This window comes from Caloenas nicobarica, chromosome 1, assembly GCF_036013445.1.
Source record: "Caloenas nicobarica isolate bCalNic1 chromosome 1, bCalNic1.hap1, whole genome shotgun sequence".
Classification (NCBI taxonomy): domain Eukaryota; kingdom Metazoa; phylum Chordata; class Aves; order Columbiformes; family Columbidae; genus Caloenas; species Caloenas nicobarica.
Genome location: NC_088245.1, coordinates 90,536,591 through 90,557,356, shown reverse-complemented (window position 1 = coordinate 90,557,356; position 20,766 = coordinate 90,536,591). Strand labels below are relative to the sequence as shown.

The 20,766-nt window shown below is 39.8% G+C and overlaps 1 protein-coding gene across 3 annotated transcripts in view; it reads right to left on the bottom strand.

Annotated features, from left to right (window-relative positions):
• The window catches only part of POU2F1 (POU class 2 homeobox 1), a 112,360-nt gene that overhangs the window by 29,323 nt on the left and 62,271 nt on the right, over nt 1-20,766 (bottom strand). For all 3 annotated transcript variants that reach the window (XM_065637784.1, XM_065637803.1, XM_065637793.1), the window contains exons 2-6: nt 15,949-16,014; nt 8,453-8,547; nt 5,382-5,435; nt 3,619-3,738; nt 1,707-1,886 (exon numbers count right to left, since the gene is read on the bottom strand). In XM_065637784.1, coding sequence (XP_065493856.1) covers nt 1,707-1,886; nt 3,619-3,738; nt 5,382-5,435; nt 8,453-8,547; nt 15,949-16,006 — 507 coding nt within the window. In that variant the 5' untranslated portion in view covers nt 16,007-16,014. The remainder of the gene's footprint in view (nt 1-1,706; nt 1,887-3,618; nt 3,739-5,381; nt 5,436-8,452; nt 8,548-15,948; nt 16,015-20,766) is intronic.

The window sequence follows — 20,766 nt, the reverse complement described above, 5'->3', positions numbered from 1 at the left end:
AATAGTATCCACTAATTTCATGGCATATTTGACAACTGTAAACCCAGAAAGTTCAAGGTACAGATTTTATTAATATGAAGTCCTAATGCTCCACACCTCACTATCTTAAACTGCACACCTAGAAGACGAAAGGCACACACTTGTGGATCACTCATATTTAGGTTAAAAGACTCACAGAGTATCAAATCAGAAGTCTATGACAGATGCACGGAGAGAAGTTAGAAGCTAACCGTCAACTACCTTGACGAGGACATTTCATTTCCCATTCTTGTCTTGAAATCTGTCTGTATTATTGGCTACAGACAAAGGCTTAACAAAATTAAGAGATGGTCTTAGTAGTTACAAGTTTCTCTGAATGCAACACCCTTAAGTCATTTCCAGATCATGCCAGTGAAGTGGGATCCTTTGCTAAAAGAAATACTAATTTCTGGTCACAGGACTTGTCACCAAGAAGCTCAGTGTGAGGAGTCTGTGGGCAACATCAGTACTGGCCTCTTCAAGATGGGATGGCATCACTCTGGCCTCTGTAAGGATGGCCAGAGGCGTCAGAACTTTTAAGCCAACACCACAGACATTTGCCACTTCAGCTAATAAAACCAGTCTGTTATTCAGCTACTGGACTAGCACAATAAAGGAACAGCACATTACACCACTGGATTCCACAGATAATTGCGACATTTCCATTCTGTTATTTAATCAGCCCTCATCCTCACTTTTTAAACACTTCATCCCAGATGAATGCAAATAAAAATAACCTGAATAGAAAGCATCAGATAGCATCAGAACCTACTCACTGCAAGAAGCAGCAACTTTGGAGATTACATACCCAACGTATTTGGCGCAGCTAGACTAATCAAACCAAAATATTACGTACTGAGAACCTTAATCTATGGAAAGATGGACCTCAGAGTCAGCAACACAATCACCTCCTAGTAGTACTCAAGATGCCTGTGCTGTACATTTGGCTACCCTTGTCCAGAAGCCAAAGGAGTTTCCACACTACAAATGCTAAGTATAGAGTCAGTGGCACTGTGTTCTCCACAGCGAATTAAGCCAGTCTTGGAAGACCCAGGAGGATCTTTGAGGCTCCTAGTAAACAGAACTCCCTTGGCAAGCAGTTCTTCAGAATTAAGAATTAATGGGTCTTTAGCAGCAGACTGTAAAACCAGACAGATTCCGACATCAGACTCATTCTGCCAGGTTTTTCTCCAGACACACAAGAGTGCCCATTCTTTGTCATGGAACTCTGAACATTAAGCACCAAGCCAAAACAGCACACAAATGTATCAAGTCAAATTGCCTTTCTTCAACTCTATCATTTTGCTGTTTGGATCAAACAAGCATCCTTTGTGCTTAAGTAAGTATCCCTTCTGATCCATACAGGTCTCAACAAGTGTCATTTCTACAGGTACCTTTCTATACCCCTTCTCCTTTCTCAAGCTAACTATAAGTAGGAAAATCCAGAAAATACTGCATCTGGTCAGATTCTGGAACAAACTCAGAAGCCCAATGGAACTGATGAGCAGCTGGTACACACTCTCTGCTAAAACTATCAGCTTCAACCTCATCAGCTAAGGATGCATGAGGGAAGACTACCAGTACTCAAAGACTCTAGAAACTCACTGAGTAAGGAATAAAAATATTATTTGAGTGATGCAATTAGTCAAATCTCTTCATTTTCCACCCTCTCAAGCCTCAAGGCTCACCTGTGCAATCTGTATTGGCTGAGATAGAGGGATCTGCGTCATCGGCGTTGCAGCAGAGGCCGAGATGGTGGCACCAGCAGCGCTGTGCTGCTGACTGGCTGAATGCTGCACTGCAGCCGCCAGCAACTGTGCCTGCGCCTGTTGTAGCAATAACTGTTGCTGGGCTGGCGTCAACGTGAGCTATAAATAATTAGAAAACACAGCCATTAATGATGGAAAGAGCCACTTCAGCTACAAAGTCATTAGCTAGCTCATTACTAGTTATATTAACCAGGCATTCCTAACACTATTACCACAGTTCAGCCATTAACTAGCCAATGACTTCAGCCTTAAGTAAGGACAGCTGGCTACTCAACACAGTGTAGGAACCAACCTACCACAGACCTGACATAAACCAAACCGCAGGGAAGCAAACATTTGCACTTACTGGAACCTACAGAACCTAACTTTTAAGTTTTCTTCACAACTCTACCAGAAGTTCAGGAAAAAGGTAATTAAGCAGCAAGCAAAAGAAAAGAATCAGTATTGCCAGGATTTGAAAGGAAATTTACACCCAGCAGAACAGCAAGTGATTAGTCAGATGAATGAGAAGCAGGAATGCTGGCTATGGCTACTGAACAAACTGCTAACACCCCAGCTGCTTCACATTAGCAAGAATCCCTGCCATATTCCATCATTTCCATTATGCCCTAAGATATAAGTAAAGAACATGAGCTCCATTTGTTTCTCTCCAAGTCTCCCCATCTGCTTTTTTTTCTTTTTAAATAGAATAGAGCTGGCAAGTTTACATCCCTTCCCTTTCTCAAACATGCATTATCTCTGTGAAACAGGTGGCAGCAGTCTCTCCTTTACATGTAAATGAATCTTGAGGCCCATATTTGCTGCAATCCATATCTGCATAGGCCTGGACTTTGGAGTGTTTCCCTACTGCAGACAATCATAAATTAAAATAAACCAATATTTTGAGAATAAGAAAATGATAAAATATGCTGGGGTTTAGCCATGTATTAAAACAATCTCACTTTTACAACTTTCAACTGTAATTAACCAAAAACTAAATAGGATGGTTCCTTATGAGCATACGAGAAGACTTAACAACTGAACGTGAAATTAAGACACCGTTTCTTTCAAGTGTAGAGATCATCTCACTTAATACTTCAAATCATAAACATATTGTTAGAGCAACTGCCCTAAATTCCTTATTAACATGCAAACTCTTAAAACTGCAAAGCTGATTAAATGGAAGTAAACTCTTTAACCAAACCATTCCACTCACAAAACTTGCTCTTTTTTTAAATGACTGAAAGCATTTACAACAATTCAGAAACACCAGTAATCCTAAAACAACAGTTATTCCATAGTTACTCCCAAAGCCTTGCAATTAAAACATCTCAAAATTGGCAGGTTAAAACAGAAGGGTTACACAGGCTTAAGGTAACCACTAATATAGTTACTTAAAAATAGATATGTTGAAGAGGAAGAATTAATGCCAGCGGTTCCTATAATTTTTGTTCTTCATTCAGCTGATAAGATTTAGTCTCATGCTCCCATGCCTCATTTTAATCTTAAAAAAAACCAAAAAGTTCCTCTTTATGACATCAGTAACTTTCTTATTTGTACACACATCAGGTTTTAATTTCATTGCAGAGCCAAGACAGATACTGAAAATAGGGAGAAAGAATATTTTTTTTTTTTTGGAAGCAAATACTTCGCAACAAAACCCAAAGATTAAAATCTGCCTTTTTTTTTTTTTTGTAGGAAGGTATTTTCTATCCCCTCTTTCACTCAAGCTTCTCCCTATGTTAAAGGAAATGACAATAACCTTCACTGACAGTTCTGTGGGGACTGCCGTAGATACTGCCATCATTTGCCGGACAGGAGGTTTACTGCAGTATGCTCGGGTAAATCTTACCCCAGTGATCTGTCCTCCGGCCAGCATAAGCTGGGTCTGGGGTATGGCCGCCTGCACTGAAGGCTGCTGGGAAGGCTGGCTTGGCTGCTGAGAGTCCCCAGATTCTTCATTAGATTTAGACTAGTCAGAAAAAAAATACAACTCTTTATAGTGTAAAACAGATGTTAATGTATAACACTGCTATCTCAACACAATAAAATCTTTCATCTGCATACAAAAAGCCCTTGGGTTTATTTTAAGAGTGTGTTTAAGCAATGGCTCTATGTACCCATCATCTCAGCTACAACTGCTCAAACATGTCTGTAGGTAATGCAGTTTAAACAAGACAAAAAGACTCCCAGCTCTTTTGTGACTCTCTGACATTATTTTCAGGTCTCATTTCACTTTATCCAATGCAACTGAAGTTGATACTACCTTTCACCATAAAGAAAGAACAGGTTGTTAAAATTATTCATTGCCTAAAATCCTAATCAATGGAATGAGGGAAAGGAGATTGTGTTCCCATTTTCTATATTGGCATCCTGCACCTCTAAGTCATTATACTGTTGGTCTATACAGAACTGGTTTGAGAAATCCTCACAGGTTTATCTACCTACAGCAAAACACAAAATATATACAGTGCTTTTAAACAATCAAAGTTTAGCATTTATTTAATTGCATGATGCTTTATTTTAAAAGATTGGGGGGGGTTGATTTTTTGTGTGGTTTTGGGTTTTGTTTTTTATTTAAACAGAAGAAATTGTGAAGACATGAGGGAGGAAATGCAAGAGCACGAAGAGAGGGAGAGAGTTTTATGATAATTAAAACTGGCTATGCAGAACATTAAAATTCTGCATAGATTTGCATATTTTCCACCACCTGTTTTGGGGACTGCAGAGCAGGCTAATTAACATAAAGGCTCTGATTAATTCTGCCAGTCATTGAGCGATAATTACAGCGCAGGACTGTAAACATTCTGCACTGGAGATACAGCCTGTTTGCCAACATCTCTCTCAGGGATGGAAGTTTACCATGGCAACCAAGGCAATTTTCTGCCTCCTTCCTCTTAGAAAGGAAGGTCACTATACCTCCTCTTCTTTCCAAATTGTTATTATGTATAAGTGGGTCCACACTCTATTGCATTTCATGTAATGCACTACCTACATTCTTTAATAACAAGCAATACTGAAACCAGTTTTCAATAAAACTGCATCCCTTGCCCCTTAATATAGTGCTGAGAGGAAGTGGCATGTTACTGACACACTGAAGTGTTCAGCATCATAAAAAAGTTTGAGACCTTTGTTGTCCCACGTACATTATTAAACAACAATTACTCTGGCTTATTTTTAAATCACTGTGTTATTTACACAAGCCATCTACACTAGCCATGTTACATAGTTAATGTTACATTATACTCCCATATTCGGCTACCAGAAGTAAGGACAAATTGAAAAGCAACACTTGCTATGTTTAAAATAAGTGAATAAATAGAAGAACATGAAATATTCCTGGAGTTTTACAGGTTTCAGGATACAACTGCTGAATGAAATTCAGTATAAAATTATGATCACTGCATGTTTTAAACAACTCCAGTTTCTGAATGCTTACAATCCTGAACCTGATTCATGGTTGTAAAACTATTATTCTTTCGTATCTCTCACTTGCAAGACCAGTCAGAATGAAGAAACAAAGTAACATATCACAGGTTAAAAACTATCTCTAATGGGACCATAACGCTGTTTGGAATGAGAGAAGGACGAGGAGCGGGAGGCAACTGTCTTTACCTGTACATTTAAGGACTGAGCAGCAACCTGTAAACTTGTTCCAGCGAGCTGGACCTACAACACAGTGCAAAAATGGCAATGAAATAATGTAGAATCCGTAGAAAACTTCAAAAACGTAAAAAGAACAACCTCCCCACCCACACCCCAACAAAAACTCCCAAGAACAATGCATGCCTCCCTGACACCTGAATCAGTGAAGCAGGGGTTGTACTCCAGGCTGAAAAGAAACACAACCAACAACCTGTAAGACTCTTCCACAGTGTTATTTGTCTACCTCTTGTTGAGCATATTCCTGCCTAAGGATCTAGATATTATCATGAAATTGAGTGGAAACAGAGAATTTTGGGGTGGACAGGCTAACTATTCCCATTCCTGTTAAAAATAATCTAGGCTTCAGGGGAGGGTGTTAAGCTCTACTCATCACCATCCTTCCAATATTTCAGAATGGGTCTTACCCAAAATATGTACACTGCGTTCACCTGCTTCTTTATATGACAAGAGCAATCACCTGCATAGCACAAACCCCACAGCATAAACACACTTCCTCAGATCAACCCAGAGTATTCGCAGTCCTCAGCCACTGAAACGATCTCAATACAGAGGACCGGAGACACTTTACAAAAGCTGTATTGATTCAGGTATACTCAAAACCTGAATTCAGTGTTTGTGATTAACACATCCAAAGAAGTCTTTGTGGATTGGCAGTGAAGAAACACTTATGCTTCAGAAAGTGAGGTTTTGAAAGAGTGTTATGTTATCTCTAATAAGGATTTTCTCTGTACAACAAATGCTAAATTTTAATTTACTAAAGTCTGGTTTAATCAGCCTTGCCTTCTTTCTACCACCACTCCCATCACAAAGAAAGAATGCTATGCAATTAATTACCAGCACTTTCAAAGGTCAGAGTTACAGCCTGTAGTGAATTCCATCTCTGGCCATGTTTGAAAACCACTGCTCATTTGAAAACCAGGCAACACATAAGGATACAATAAAGCAAAGTAAGATGTATAGCACTCTTGCCTCTATAAAAAGAAGTCCCTACACAACATATATCACAAAAGAGAATCCACATATCTGCAAGTACAGGAAGGCGAGGTTTAACTTAAATTGCTGTACATGAAATTAATAACTGAATATTTGAACAGGCAACCTTTAAGAGTCACCTTGGAAATTTTTCCTACTGCTATAGATGAATGTACTAGACCTACTAAGCATGTTCTACACCTAAACAAACACTCCCAGAAAAGCTCATCACAAGCAAAACATAGCTAGACACAGTTGATGTAATCTGAGCTTTTAACATGAATTAACAGCAGAGAGTAATCTAAATAGCCTGTCATCCAAAAAAAAAAAAAACCCCAGAAATAATACTTGAAAAACCACATAGCAATGAAAAACAAATAAACAAAAACACATAAAAGACTACAAATATATCTCACTCAGGTACAGCCAGCATATTCCTGAAAATCTCTTTGAATGCAATTTGGACACCCTTTCCACCACACAAATATTTTCTAATTAGAAATTAAACTGTTCCTGAATGTTGCCTACAACCTAATATTTGGTATTAGTCTGGAGGAAACGACTGCATGTTAGGGCTGAGTAACACCCCACTAACAGCAACCACACTAGAAGAGGACACTTTGACAATAGATTCCTCACACACCTGCAGGTGCATAAAAGAATAGCTGAGATTTTCCTTTGAAATGATTTCAAGAAATGAATCACACTTTATTAGACATGAAGTTATAAAGATCTTGACCACTGTTTAAATAAATAAATTTCCAAAGCAAGATAAAGTACTGTGCTAAATACAATTACTGTCCTGGATCATATATAACGAAATAAAGACTAAGAGAAACACACAAAATTCTGCAGAACAGCTGTGTCTGTCTCCATGTTAAACACACACTGACATCCCATGTAAACTAGTCAGCCTCTCTCCATGTAAAAACAGCCTACAACAGCCTATTGGTTCAGCAAATTCAAACACTGGCACTCCTTAAGTCCTATATAGCCCAATCTACTAGGAAAATTGTAATTATGTGACAAGATGTGTGGAATGTTCTATACAATAAAATGGCAGTTCAGGGTTCTTACAGGAGGGCATAAAAGCTTCAGTGTGTCAATTATACCACAATAACTGTGCAACCTCAGACCTCAAACATTCAAGGTCAGCCCATTAGATACAGTATTTTAAAGTTTAAACTTGGTGCTGAGGAAGGGAAAGAAATTAGGACATTTGTTTTCATACATCAAGTGCAAATAGATAAAAAAAAAAAAACCACCACACCACACTACAAAAAATGCCCCTTATACTCTCTTCACCTAGAGATGCCCCACTTTGCTTCAGCCTCCATCTGAAGTTCAGCTTTGATTCCCTAAACACAGCAGCAGCAGAACAGAGGAATAACAGAAGCCTGAATATCATCTGACAAACAGGTCCTTGAAATAACTTTAAAAAAAAATAAGAAACTCAAACTGTACATACTTAATAACTACAATCGCTTTATATTTCTAGTTAATGTGTAAGACCTTGTAAGACTGAAGCATAGTGCTGACTACCATTTGACATCACTTCTTGTTTCTTAACTAGGTAATGAGAGTTTCAGAACCTTCGCAGCTATTGAGCCAATACAAGTCCTTTACTGAAAAGATTAAGTTTTACCTGGCCTTTCAATGTGGTATCTCCATTAAGGTAAAAAACAAACAACCCATCACCAACCCAAACCAATCAACCATAAAAACAAAAAAACCAACCAAACAACCAACAAAAAAAACCCCCACCCACACAAAAAAACCACACAACTTTAAGCACTTCTGAGCCCCCTAAAATGGGCTTTCTAGTTCCCCCAAAGAGGTATCACCCTATCTTGACATATTCTGCAGCTTAATGCAATGAACTGAGTGCCACAACAAGAACTTTCTTCCATCCAAGCTATTAAAGCATGTGGTCTAGCTATATGTTCCTTTACATGACTACCCATCATTCACAGAGAGAACACAGAACATACAAGAGAAGCTGCATTTGTACGTGAGTCTCTCCTATGTTAAAATGGGTCTTCTCTTACCTGATGAAGGTGCCCAAGGAAGGCCTGGGCCGTGGAGATCGCTCCTCCGACAGGCACAGGCTGCTTTTGAAAGTCCAGGCCATTTGTTTGCGTGCCTGAAAGAGAGATATTAAGAACTATTAGTTATTACTTTTATGAAATGGAGTAAGATTTAATATTCCTAAGTCTCCTGCTATTCACTCAGTACTATGTAGCAGAAAAATACTCTGATAGTAACAAGAATTGAAGCTTTTCACTGAAATGGGGGTGGGGAAGGAACAGGGGAGAAACAGTGTCACTTCTAGACTTCCGTAATGTAGCATTTGTCAGCTAAACAAAATCAACACCATGTCATCTTTAGCTTCTATCATCTCACCTACCCTATGTACTTTATTACACTACGACCATTCTCTACCATGGTTTGAGAACCAAATGGGTGCATGCTCCTACAGTTAAATTGTGTTTCTGTTCTGCATGCACTCTCTATCCAGCAGCTGAAGACTATATTTAAATTCAGAAAGTGGCAAAAACATGGTTCATATAAAGTCACCTTTCATTATGACAGGTAAAATAATACTTGAGGAAAACATAAGTACTATATACATCACAGTTACTGGTCACGGTTCTCCTGTTTTGAAAAGAGATACCTCCACATTCTCAAGAATAATTGTGCAGAGTTCTCATTATATAAGACAACTGCTGGGGCTTGCTTTCGCTCTTACCCACTTTCATATAACTAAAACCGGATTATTTTCCTACATTTTTGTTGTCTTCTTCCTCAACAGCTTGGAAGACATGAAAACCCCCAAACAAATCTGGTTGTGAGAAAAAAATTGAATTTTTTTCCACATGAAACTACCACAGAATTCTCTTCTGCCAAGCGGAACTGCAACCACAAACTTTTGGGAATCATTCTGTGGTGAGATAATAAAATCAACATTAGGGATTATTAACAACCGGTTTTGTATGTTGGGTATTACTGCTTACAGTGGGTAACAACAAGAAGGGAGACTGAGTTTATCAGGCTGCATGGAATTTCTAGAACAGATGATGCAATCTTAAAAATTGCATGACTGAAATGAAGTAAAACCAGCTTTCAACTTGCATGTTTACTCTTCATCACAACCAGATTTTGTTCAGTGCCTACGGACAGGTGTCCAACTAACTCCTAGTCCAAAATTCCTTCCATCATGTACATTTTTTGCCACAAAAATCTCTGCTTTAGGCCAGAGTTTACAGACTTAACAGACATATGTGCAGCCAAAGATCAGACACGTTAAAACTACTCCAATTTTAAACTGTGTAAAATGATTTTTCTTAAGGAGTTTATAATTCCAATCCAAAGTGAATGGAAGGACTATCACTGGTCTGAATTGATCGTGAATGAATGCAACTTGGTTGCATTTCTCCAAAGAAAGGTAGATAGGAAGGTCTGCTGGAAAGAACTAGAAGAATCTCATCTATTGTCATTCTTTCCAGTAAACTGCAGAGTTCTCTCAATGCAGAAGGTACAAAGAGTGAGAAGATGACTGGGTAAATATATAAAAATAATTCCTGACAAACAGCTACTGTAGTTCAAAGAAAACCATCTACCACCTCCTCATTTAAGCAGATGTTTTGAATCAGTTTTCAACCTATGGTCAGGGACTCCCAAGTAGGGAAAAATATACAGATAAGAAAACCTACTGTAAGGCAGATAACCCTCATTCCAGTTGGAAACTTGCAAGTGTCAAAAAAATTATTCATTTCTAAGAGGACTAGTTGGAAACCTCACCTTAAATTAACAGGTGAAGCTGTTCCAGACAATTACTTTCCAAAAAGAGCCTCAAATCACAATACCATATTAAAAAGCACTGCTGCATATGTGTGCAGAAGAAATGCTCCAGTTAGTACTTCTGCTGACCCTTAATACAGAAGTTTGAAATGAGGCTCCTAGGGTTTATAGTTTTCAACAAAGCAAATTCCAGGACTGAGCTTAAAATCTCCATGGGTCTCAAAAAGCAGTTTAGACACATAACGACAGAACACAACATTTTCTTTAAATTCAACCTTGAAGGACTCCAACTCCTTCTCCCTATGCCTCCACAAACCAAACTCAAGAGACAAAAAAACCAACACCACAAACAAACCCCACCTGTTCACACTCTATTCTACTTGCATCTTAAGCTTTCTTTGGTATCCAGAAGTACAGTGTCCCTACCTTTTAAGAGGCAGCCTTAGTTTTGGAAGGAATGCTACCCAGGTTGCTTGCATTTATCACAGGATGCCTACATCTTTTTGAAGAATGGCAGGGAAAATGGACTTTGAGCCCAGCATATGAGAGGCCTTGCTTTTAAGGTGCTCATAAGCATGTGACACCGTTCCTGTGGAATCCAGGAAATCTGATAAGGAGACTAGAAAATGGAGCTGTGAGAAGCAGAAGGTCAGCACACTGTAAGGAGATGAAAGAACCAGAATGCCACTTCTGCTTAAGAGTTAAACGCAAAAAACCATGATGATTAATAGACATGGCAGATGCAACCACAAGCATTGTGATTTTAGCGATCACAAGTACTTATACATTTTCCATCTCCACCCCAGCTCCTGTAACTGTTAGAGCGGATCTAACAGCTCACCAACACCAAAAAAGCAGGAGTGGGAACTCTCCATCTCCTTTACCTTCTTGGTTCCAGGTACACTGTTCCTGTCCTGCCCCTTCTGATAGTTCATGCACACAGCAGTAAGCCAATTCACCTAACTGAATAGAAAACTATTCATGTGAACAGTTCCATTTTTCTTTTAGCCAAGTTAGTTTTCTGTCAGATATGAGTATGCTGGTTTGACTGAAAATGAGTTAATTTTCTTCATGCAGTTAGAAACCTTTCTTTTTCATAGCTAGCACTTTCAGTATTTGGATTTAGTTTGAGAACACGCAGATAACACTCCAGGACAGAACTAATGTTTTTAATTGCTCTGGTCAAGGACATTCTGAGTGCTTTCCCACAGGTGTGAGGCATCGAGGAAGGGGGGCATGGATGGGGCAGAGCTTGACTGACATCCAGACTGATCGAGAGTATTCCATCCCATTAGTGCCATGCTTCAGATTTAAGGAAAGTCGGGATCTTCCGGTCTCTCTCTCGCACGTGTTCTTCTTCACTCTTTTTGTGGGAGCACAGTGAGTTCGGTTCAGAATATTTAATTCAGCCTTTTGCTGTTTTGCAGAGGCCTTTGGGCCTTTCTGCCTATTTCCTTTTTTTCTCTCTTTGGGATCAGCTCTTCAGGACCAGGTGCTGCTTCCTGGGGCTGGCTGCTCGGTGCGGATGGAGTTTGTGAGGAATTCCCTTGAGCATCTTTTACTTCTATTTTATATATTTACTAGTAGCATATTAGTATTTTGTTATTTTATTCAACGGTGTTTACCTCAATCCAAGTTTCTCCCTTCCCTTTTGATTCTCTCCCCTATTTGGGGAAGGAAGGGGGTGGGGGGTGAGTGAGCAGCTATCATGGTTGCATTGTTAGCTGGGGTTAAACCATGACAGTGTGGTAGTAGGGAAATAGGTCTCCCCCATCCCCAGGAAGTTGTTAAGACTGAATCAAGCCGTTGGATGACATTTCACCCTTAAAGACCAAGTCCAATGCAACTTAAGCACATTTACATTCTTGCATGAATTTAGCCATGTGGTTAGCTACTTCATAGAGTTGGTTTGGGTGAAGAGTAGTAGTAAGTGCAATTAATTTTCAGCCACATCAAACCTCTGAACCACCTCACTCAGTGCCATTCCAGGGAAAGGAACAGAACACTAAGTACCAGGACACCCTGAGTGTGGATTAGTTTATGCCGTCTTGGAATTGCAGCTGCAGAGGGTAAAGGTATGACAATATGGAGCAGGCAAAGTAACATTGCACCTGCAGCTAGGAGAAAACCACACTCTCAAAATCCAATATCATCATCATCATCCTTTGCTCTGAGTTTACAAACTGCATAAGAAAGGAAGAGGAGTGAGGAACTACGGGTCTGGGGAGATGTGGAGTAAGGTGCAATAAAGAACTAAGGAAGGGAGCGCAATCAAGGAGAAGGAAAATTTTGAAAATAACTTGAATGGGTATCCATACTGTGCTCTGGGAGACACCTTCCAGCACCAGCATTACATTTCTCCATTTCTCTGTGTGCATGTGTGTCTTGAGAGTAAGAAATCCTCAATATCCAGAAATTTTTGATTCCTTCTCAACATTACTAATAAGAAGATTAGCACTGATATTTGGCCAGAATTTTAGCAGTTAAAGAATATTTAATGGTCCCTCTCCTGCTTTCCCATAGACTTTCTTCTTATGGAAACTAGAAAATCAAACTCTGGAAATGAAGCAATGCAAACAAGAATCCTTAGAATCCTTCCAAATACTACACTTGCAAAAATTACTATTTTGCTGCTATGTCAATGCATGTCATAAAGGTACAGTTCCATTGACATTAGAACCTTGGCTTTCATAGTACTGCATTCACACAGCTTTTAAAAAAATATGCATTAAACAAACAAAAAAAAAAGCTGAGTTTTGGAAAATTTTCTGCTGCAACCTATGAAAATGAAACCAAAAGGGCCATTTACTGTAAGACACTCTTCTTATTTCTCTCTCTCTTTTTCCAGTAGATACTAAGTAGACTGTCCACCCACAACTGAAGGTTGGAAAAGATTTGTGTAATTCTGCAAAACTGATGATCAGTCGATCAATTCATGTTCTTGTGAAAACAGCCAGTCAGCACTCTTGTACTTATCAAGACTTCTTTTGTTGTTTTTAATTCATCTGAAATATAGGTTCCTTTTTCACATGCTTAAAAGAAGAGTCCAGTTAGCACAAAAATTTGAAAGCTACAATCTGTTTCAGGCATTTCACTGCGACCAATGTATTCAAGGGACTTTACCTATGTTCCCTAAATAGTCAGAGTTAGAAATATAAAAATCCTAATCTGTTAACCTCCACAAAACTTAGGTGTTCTCTCAGCGAAATACTGATGTTAAGTCACCTTTACCAGTGGCAACTGTAGTTTTTTTCTTAAGAACACTAGCTCTGCCAAATGTAAATTCCATGCCCTACAGTAATTTCTCTTATAATTTTCAAGTTGCATCAGCTTACTACAGTTTAAAACAGGACTGACCCAAACAAACATTCACTGAGGTTCGAAAGACATAAGTAGTGCTTGCACAGCAGACTGAAGCGATCTACAAATGCCAGTGGAAAACAGACAGTCACAGAAAGTTACAAAAATAAGAACTCTTCACTGTTTATAAAAATAATCTTCACATATTTTGCTTCAGAGCCTTTGCTCCCCAGACAATCAGTGGCACTTCCAGTTCCTTAGCATCCAAGCTGAAAGCTGACTTCTCTTCATTAAGTAGGCACAGAACCCTAATCTACATACACCGATCAGAAGCATAAAATTACATTCCATGGGTATTCCTTTCAGGGTTTAACATCTGCCAGCTGACTAACGCAACTGGTGCTAGAGCCCCCAAAGAATGTCACAAATACCATTAATCACTACCTCCAGTGGTTTTTATGAGCACTGTACTTAAAAAACAAAAGAATGAGTGCAGAACAAAGGTTCCCCAAAAATTCTAGATTATTTTAGTTAGCATCATTTTAAAAGTCAGGAAACAAAACTGAAAGGAATGCCTGGGAACATTTAAATTACAGAAGCAATATTTGCAAAATGTCCAAATGCCAGTAAGAGTCAAACTTTTGTAAAAATTAACCTTAGTTAGTAGAGTATCCACTTTTATGATCAAAGTACCTACATACAGCTTTACAGTCCATCAATTTCTTTATACCATGACCACCGAACTTCACACTGATGAAGTATTTGTCCAGGAGAGCAGAGCAAGGGTTCTGCTTAAGCAGATGCAATACTTCTGTGATAATGGACTACCTTTGAAAAAGCCAAGCCCTCCTCTTTAACAGCTCAGTTTAGGTTGAACTGCTAGTTAAAGCTGCATTTTAAGCAGCACATCAGGAGTGTACTCTTTGGAGAAAGCATACACAGAGAACTGTGGTCATACAGAGCAGGAAGCCTGAATTTTCTCAGAACTTTACTAACACCCTCCAGCTACAAGGATTCTATAAGGATATTTAAAGCCATTGTCCTCTTGATGCTGTTTATGATAAGGAAATATTTATGGCCCACATGTTTTTTGAAATAATGTTTTAAATCATCCTAAATCAGCATTAAATATGTAATAAATCAGTTTTGTACATAAAAAGAATTGATACTTCCCCTGTTACAAAAGAAATTATAAAAATTGAGATGCCAATAACAAAACACACATTGATAAGCGAGCTGAATTCCTTTTGAGTGACTCCATGGATTGGCAGAAAAGATCCAGCCTCTCAGATCAGTATCAGGAACATTCAGTCACTCTTAACTGTATCAAAGCCTTGCACAATGAATGTGGAGATAGCAGGATGAAATTAATAAATTGTTCATTTCATCACCATTTCAGAGTTTAAAATAAAACTCTTATTATTGAACCAAGAGGAGGCAAATTAATTTTCTTCATACAAAGTAACTAGATTTTTCTCAAAGCAGTAAGAACAAGTTCCTTCTCATCAAAAGCTTCTCTTCCCAAATGCTACCCTGAACTCAAGAGAAAATTCTGAGTTAGGTTAAACTATTTACTGTCCATTCAGAGTTGTCATGTATCTTATTTCCAAAATGAACATTAAATTACCTACAGAAAGGATTAAGCACGAGATAGCATGACTGAGTTATAGTGGCTTAACAAGCTTCTTCCAATGGCTTAGAACTTGGCCATACCTTAAGGATGTGACAAAAGACATGTTGGCCCTGACACAAAAGCTATCCTTCCCCAAATTTTACAGTTCTGTTCTAACACACAACGAAATTACAGAAAAGCCATATTTTTTAATGTTAAGAAATTATGCTTTCTCTCTTTGCCTTTTTCTTGAGAACTGTTGTGAAAGCTTGAATGAAGCCTAAAATGGAAACAAGATCAGCAGTGGCGCACATCTGCTAGGGAAAATTTCAACCCAAAAATAAATGACAAAGGGTGCCGAAGATATGTTCTGCCAGGAAAAAATGAAACTACTTTATGGAGAGCTAGTGCCACCAGACCTTCTGTAATATCAGAAACATCACAGACAAAGGAAGTGGGGAAGGGGAATCTTGCATATATAAGGATAAAGTGTGCGTAGTGCTCTGATACAGTACATGTGAATAGTGCCCTGTGGACAGTAAGGTTAATGACAAGACAAAAGTGTTCCCAAGTCTCTACAAACAGTAGATGTGGGTTGGGGTTTGGGTTGTGGGTTTTTTCAATTTGTTGGTTTTTGTTGTTGTTTGCCTTCTTTGCTTCTGTTTGGTTGGTTGGATTTGTTTGGTGGTTAGAGTGTTTGTGTTTGGTTTGGTTTGTTTTCTTTTGTTGTTGTTCTTTTACTTTTCAGTTCTTGTAAACTGGTTAATTTTGCTTTAAATATCCATTCAGTTCCACCAGAAAATATCTATGCAGCAATTCATCATTTCTTACCTGTGTTCCCATCCCCACTCTCCATTGATGGTTTACTGGTTTCTGACGGATTGTTCATTCTTGAGTCTGCATTAAAACAGAAATAAAGATGAACTAATACAGCAAAAAAGCCCCAATTCATACTTTGTCCAACGGAAGTAAAGAACATCAGAAATTTGATATGTACTTTACCCTGATTCAGATTATAATGCAAAATGAACAATCAGAAGCAGAACATAATATTGAATCTTCCAGATAAATATTGTTTCAAAATTTTGTATGTCATTATTGGCGGATGCGAAAACATGGCGCTAAGGGAATAAAAGACAGCATGCTAGAGGGCAAAGATAGGTAGGAACTTAGTTTTCAGTACAATGAAAGTCATAGAAGCAAAAAGGGGGCTGGGGGGAAGGAAGCAACAATGACTACATCAAGATTCAAAAACACTGAGTCTGACCACCAAAGCCTCCATTATTCTTGCTGTTGTTGGTATTTGGTTGGTTGGTTGGCTTTGTTTTTCACCTCCCCATAAGAGAAGGAAATTCAGTCATTATAATTAAATAGATGCCATTTTTCTGATACTGCATTTTTATTTTAAAGGAATGTCACTGTTATTGAGTTATTTATATTTCCTATATATTCATGCAAAATTATACAAATATAAAATAATTATTTATCCTTCTCCCTCTGCATCAGTCTATTGAAAAGTCTGCACTTGGTTTCAAAGCTTGTCAGCTGAATGTAGTGCAACGCAGAGGGCCACTCCAGATGGCCGACAGAGAATATAGTTTCCTTATATAGGAATCTATACAGATGTTCTGCGTACAGCATCCGTTTTTCAGCTTATTATCTCCTCATTCCTTACTACCAACCTCAGTGTGCCACATTATCACAAACCAAAACTACAAAAAGAATCTCAAGACAGACCAGTTCATGAAATGAAGCACAAGCAAATCCTTAAGCACATTCTTCCTTCCATTCCCATAACTAGTTAAATGCAAGTTCAATGAGCTCAAAATGAATCCTTTACTCCAGGATATTCTCTTGCTAGGTACCTGCTTAAAAAGGTTACCTCTGTCATGTACTTTCATCAAAGCAGTGATTTCCAAAATACTAATGGGCTGCAGAATACAGTAAGAGCATTAACTGCCGCATCCTTTCCTCAGATATTTCCAAGAATTCCCAGATGCTTCACTGCTTGGCAGTGTGTGATAGTTGGAAATGAGAAGCCGGACTATTGCCATGTACTATCACCAGCTACTGCCCAGAGGGACCAGTGCCACCCCTGAGCTATCAGAACCAGGGGCCACAGCAGCAGATGAGCACAAGCACAAGCCAGGGGGAATGAAGCACATGGACAGGGTCTGAAGGAAGTCACAATGAAGCCTGCCTGCGAGTGTGGGGTGGGAAGAGGAGGGAAATATAATAGTTAGGAATGCAGCATGTGTACAAGAAAAAAAGACATCACCCTGCAAACTACCAGCCTGTCAGCCTCACCTCTGTGCCTGGGAAGATCATGGAACAGATCCGCCTAGAAGCTGTGCTAAGACACATGGAGGACAGAGAGGTGATTTGGGACAGCAAGTAAGGCTTCACCAAAGGCAAGTCCTGCCTGCCCAACCCAGTGGCTTTCTGCGGTTGAGTAACTACATCCGTGGACAAAGGAAGGGCTACTACGGATGTTGTCTATCTGGACTTCTGTAAAGCCTTTCAGTTGGTCCCCCACAACACCCCTCTCTCTAAATTGGAGAGGTATGGAATTGATGGGTAGGCTGGTGGATGAGGAACTGGCTGGATGGTCACTCCCAGATAGTGATGGTCAATGGCCCAATGTCTGGATGGACACCGGTGACAAGTGGTGTCCCTCAGGGGTCTGTACGAGGACCGGTACTGTTTAATATCTTCATCAATGATAGACAGTGGGACCAAGTGCACCCTCAGCAAGTTTGCAGATGACACCAAGCTGAGTGGTGCAGTTGACATGCCTGAGGGACAGGATGCCACCCAGAGGGACCTGGACAAGCTTGAGAAGTGGGCCCATGCAAACCTCATGAGGTTCAACAAGGTCAAGTGCAAGGTCCTGCACCTGGGTCGGGGCAATTCCCAGTATCAATACAGGCTGGGGGATGAAGGGATTGAGAGCAGCCCTGCAGAGAAGGACTTCAGGGTATGAGTGGATGAAAAGATTGGACATGAAGTAGCAATGTACACTTGCAGCCCAGAGGGCCAACTGTATCTTGGGCTGCATCAAAAGGAGCGTGGCCAGCAGGTCAAGGGAGGTGATTCTGCCCCTCTGCTCTGCTCTGGTGAGACCCCACCTGGAGTCCTGTGTCCAGCTCTGGAGCCCTCAGTACAGGAAAGACATGGACTGTACTGAGAGGAGAGGGGCCAGAGGAAGCCACAAAAATGATCAGAAGGGTGAAACAACTCTCCTATGAGGACAGACTGAGAGAGTTGGGGTTGTTCAGCCTGGAGAAGAGAAGGCTCTGGCGAGACCTTATTGCGGCCTTTCCATACTTAAAAGGGGCCTCCTAGGAAAGATGGGGACAGACTTTTTAGCAGGGTCTGTTGCAACAGGACAAGGGGTAATGGTTTTAAACTAAAAGAGGGGAGATTCAGGCTAGACGTGAGGAAGAAATGTTTTACAATGATGATGGTGAAACTCTGGCACAGGTGGTAGATGCCCCATCCCTGGAGACATTCCTGGCCAAGGCTGGATGGGGCTCCGAGCAACCGATCTAATTGCAGATGTCCCTGCTCATTGCAGGGGGGTTGGACTAGATGACCCTTGAAGGTCCCTTCCAACCCAAACTATTCTGTGAACCTTGGAAAAACTCCAGTAAGCAGTGAGGAAACACAACTGAAGATGCATCAATATTTTTAAAACTCATGTAATTTTCCAGGTAAACAACTGTCGTTGAATCCAGTAGGCACCAGAAAGCCCAGAGGGCTGTAACAGGAATCTTTCCCCAAAAAGTAAACGAAACCTGTCCAGAGCCTCAACTTTCTCAGAAAGTTCCTATGCTTAAATCTTTCAAATGTCACCCACACGTAAAAGAGATCTAAACTATCAACGTCACTCTTAGTATAGGCAGCCATGTTAAACTGTTTTTTGAGAGAGAGAGTAAGCAAGGAGAAACTTTCCAGCTGAGTGCTACGAGTTTTGCCCCGCTTTTCACAACCTCTGCTAAGCAGATTCAAGCTACAAGTTCACAGTCTTGAAAGACAGAGGTCTGCTAAGGAGGCAGGTACAGGACTTATTGCTTCCTGGCTCCTTATTTAATAATTTTCCACATTTGGGTAGTATGATCCACACTCTAGAAACAGAATGCTGTTCCAATGACTACACAGAAATGTTTGGTTTTGATGTGCCCCTCCCTGATGATAAATCTGTGTGCAAAACAAATACAAGCATGTTTCTATCTAGAAGTTGCCTGTAACTTTAAATTGAGTTTATTGTTGTGGCAACAGCACATTTAAAGTGATTATAGGCAACATTCATTTGATAAACAGTATTAATTCCTTCCTTGACACACAGCTGGCTATTGAAATCAGTTTAGGTTCTGAGAACACTGAATGGGAGAACACAAACATGAAGAGGCCTCATCCAACAGGAAAACAAGCAAAGAGGGCTTAGAAGTCCAATACATTTGTTTGTGGAAACTAGGCTAACTCATGGGGCTACTGGACATAGGATGTATTTCTTAAGCCCAGAGCACAAGGATGGCCTCAGCTCAGGATAGCACTGACCCCAGAAGGGAAAAGCACAGGTTGTAACAATTGTCTCTCACTAACATGGGATCCATTCACTGAACCACTTCAGAAAGCCCTTGCAAGAAAAACATTGGCCTCCTGTACTAGTTTGTTGTGAAACTGAAGTATTAGAGCAACCCTGCAGGATCCTAATGGTAGAATAGACAAACTAAACCCAGAGGGGGGACACAACTGTCCTGTGCACATAATTCCAAGCAACACAGTAGCTGTTCCTTCTGTATGGGGAAGCACATACAACAAACCTTCCTGCATGACCAGGAAGTTTGCTAACAACCAAGTTACAACTGCACAGACCACTTTTCATAAAACAACCAAGACAGGTTTTTCTTTCAGGCTTTGCTGCAAAATAAATCCTTTTATAAGAGGTTTTCAATGTTTCCTAGTACTAGACATATACAAAGTTTACTCAACTATGAAAAGCATGTCTAAATGAAGAGTGTTTTACTCTAAAGATTCATCCCTAACAAAGACCTCAAACATGGCTATTGCAAAAAAGCAGCAAGTTGGATGAAGAAACATCTTTCTGGTACTGCTCAGGTTCAAACAAAGGATAGTATCCATTATTTCACCAGCTGACAACTTCTTGTTCAATTTGTGGGCCTTCTGCATGTAAAGCATCAAGAACAATGCTGCTATTTCCATTGCAAATGGTATGACATACATCTGAAACACAAAACTGCTACCAGCAAAACAGACATACCCGCAGGATACTAAACCTAAGGATTCATTATACGTCAAATAAAAATATTATTTGGTTTATACACGCTCATACAATTTCTGCTTTAAAGTTAAAAAAATAAACAAATGAAGTGGGCTAAAAGCCCAAACCATAATGCCCTCACCTTTTCTTTTTCCTTTAGATCTTACTTGGGTTTTAAATAAAGGCCCTGGGCTACAACTTCTGCCAACATTATCTAAAAACAAACTCCACAGAAGGAAGGATCGAAAGCAGCAGGTGCATGATTGAAATCAAACTCTCAGGAGTGAACATATTCAGAACTACTACTCTGCTAGCAGGGCTGCGGGTGCCGCAAGGCAGTGCTGTGCCAGGCTTTCACACACTCT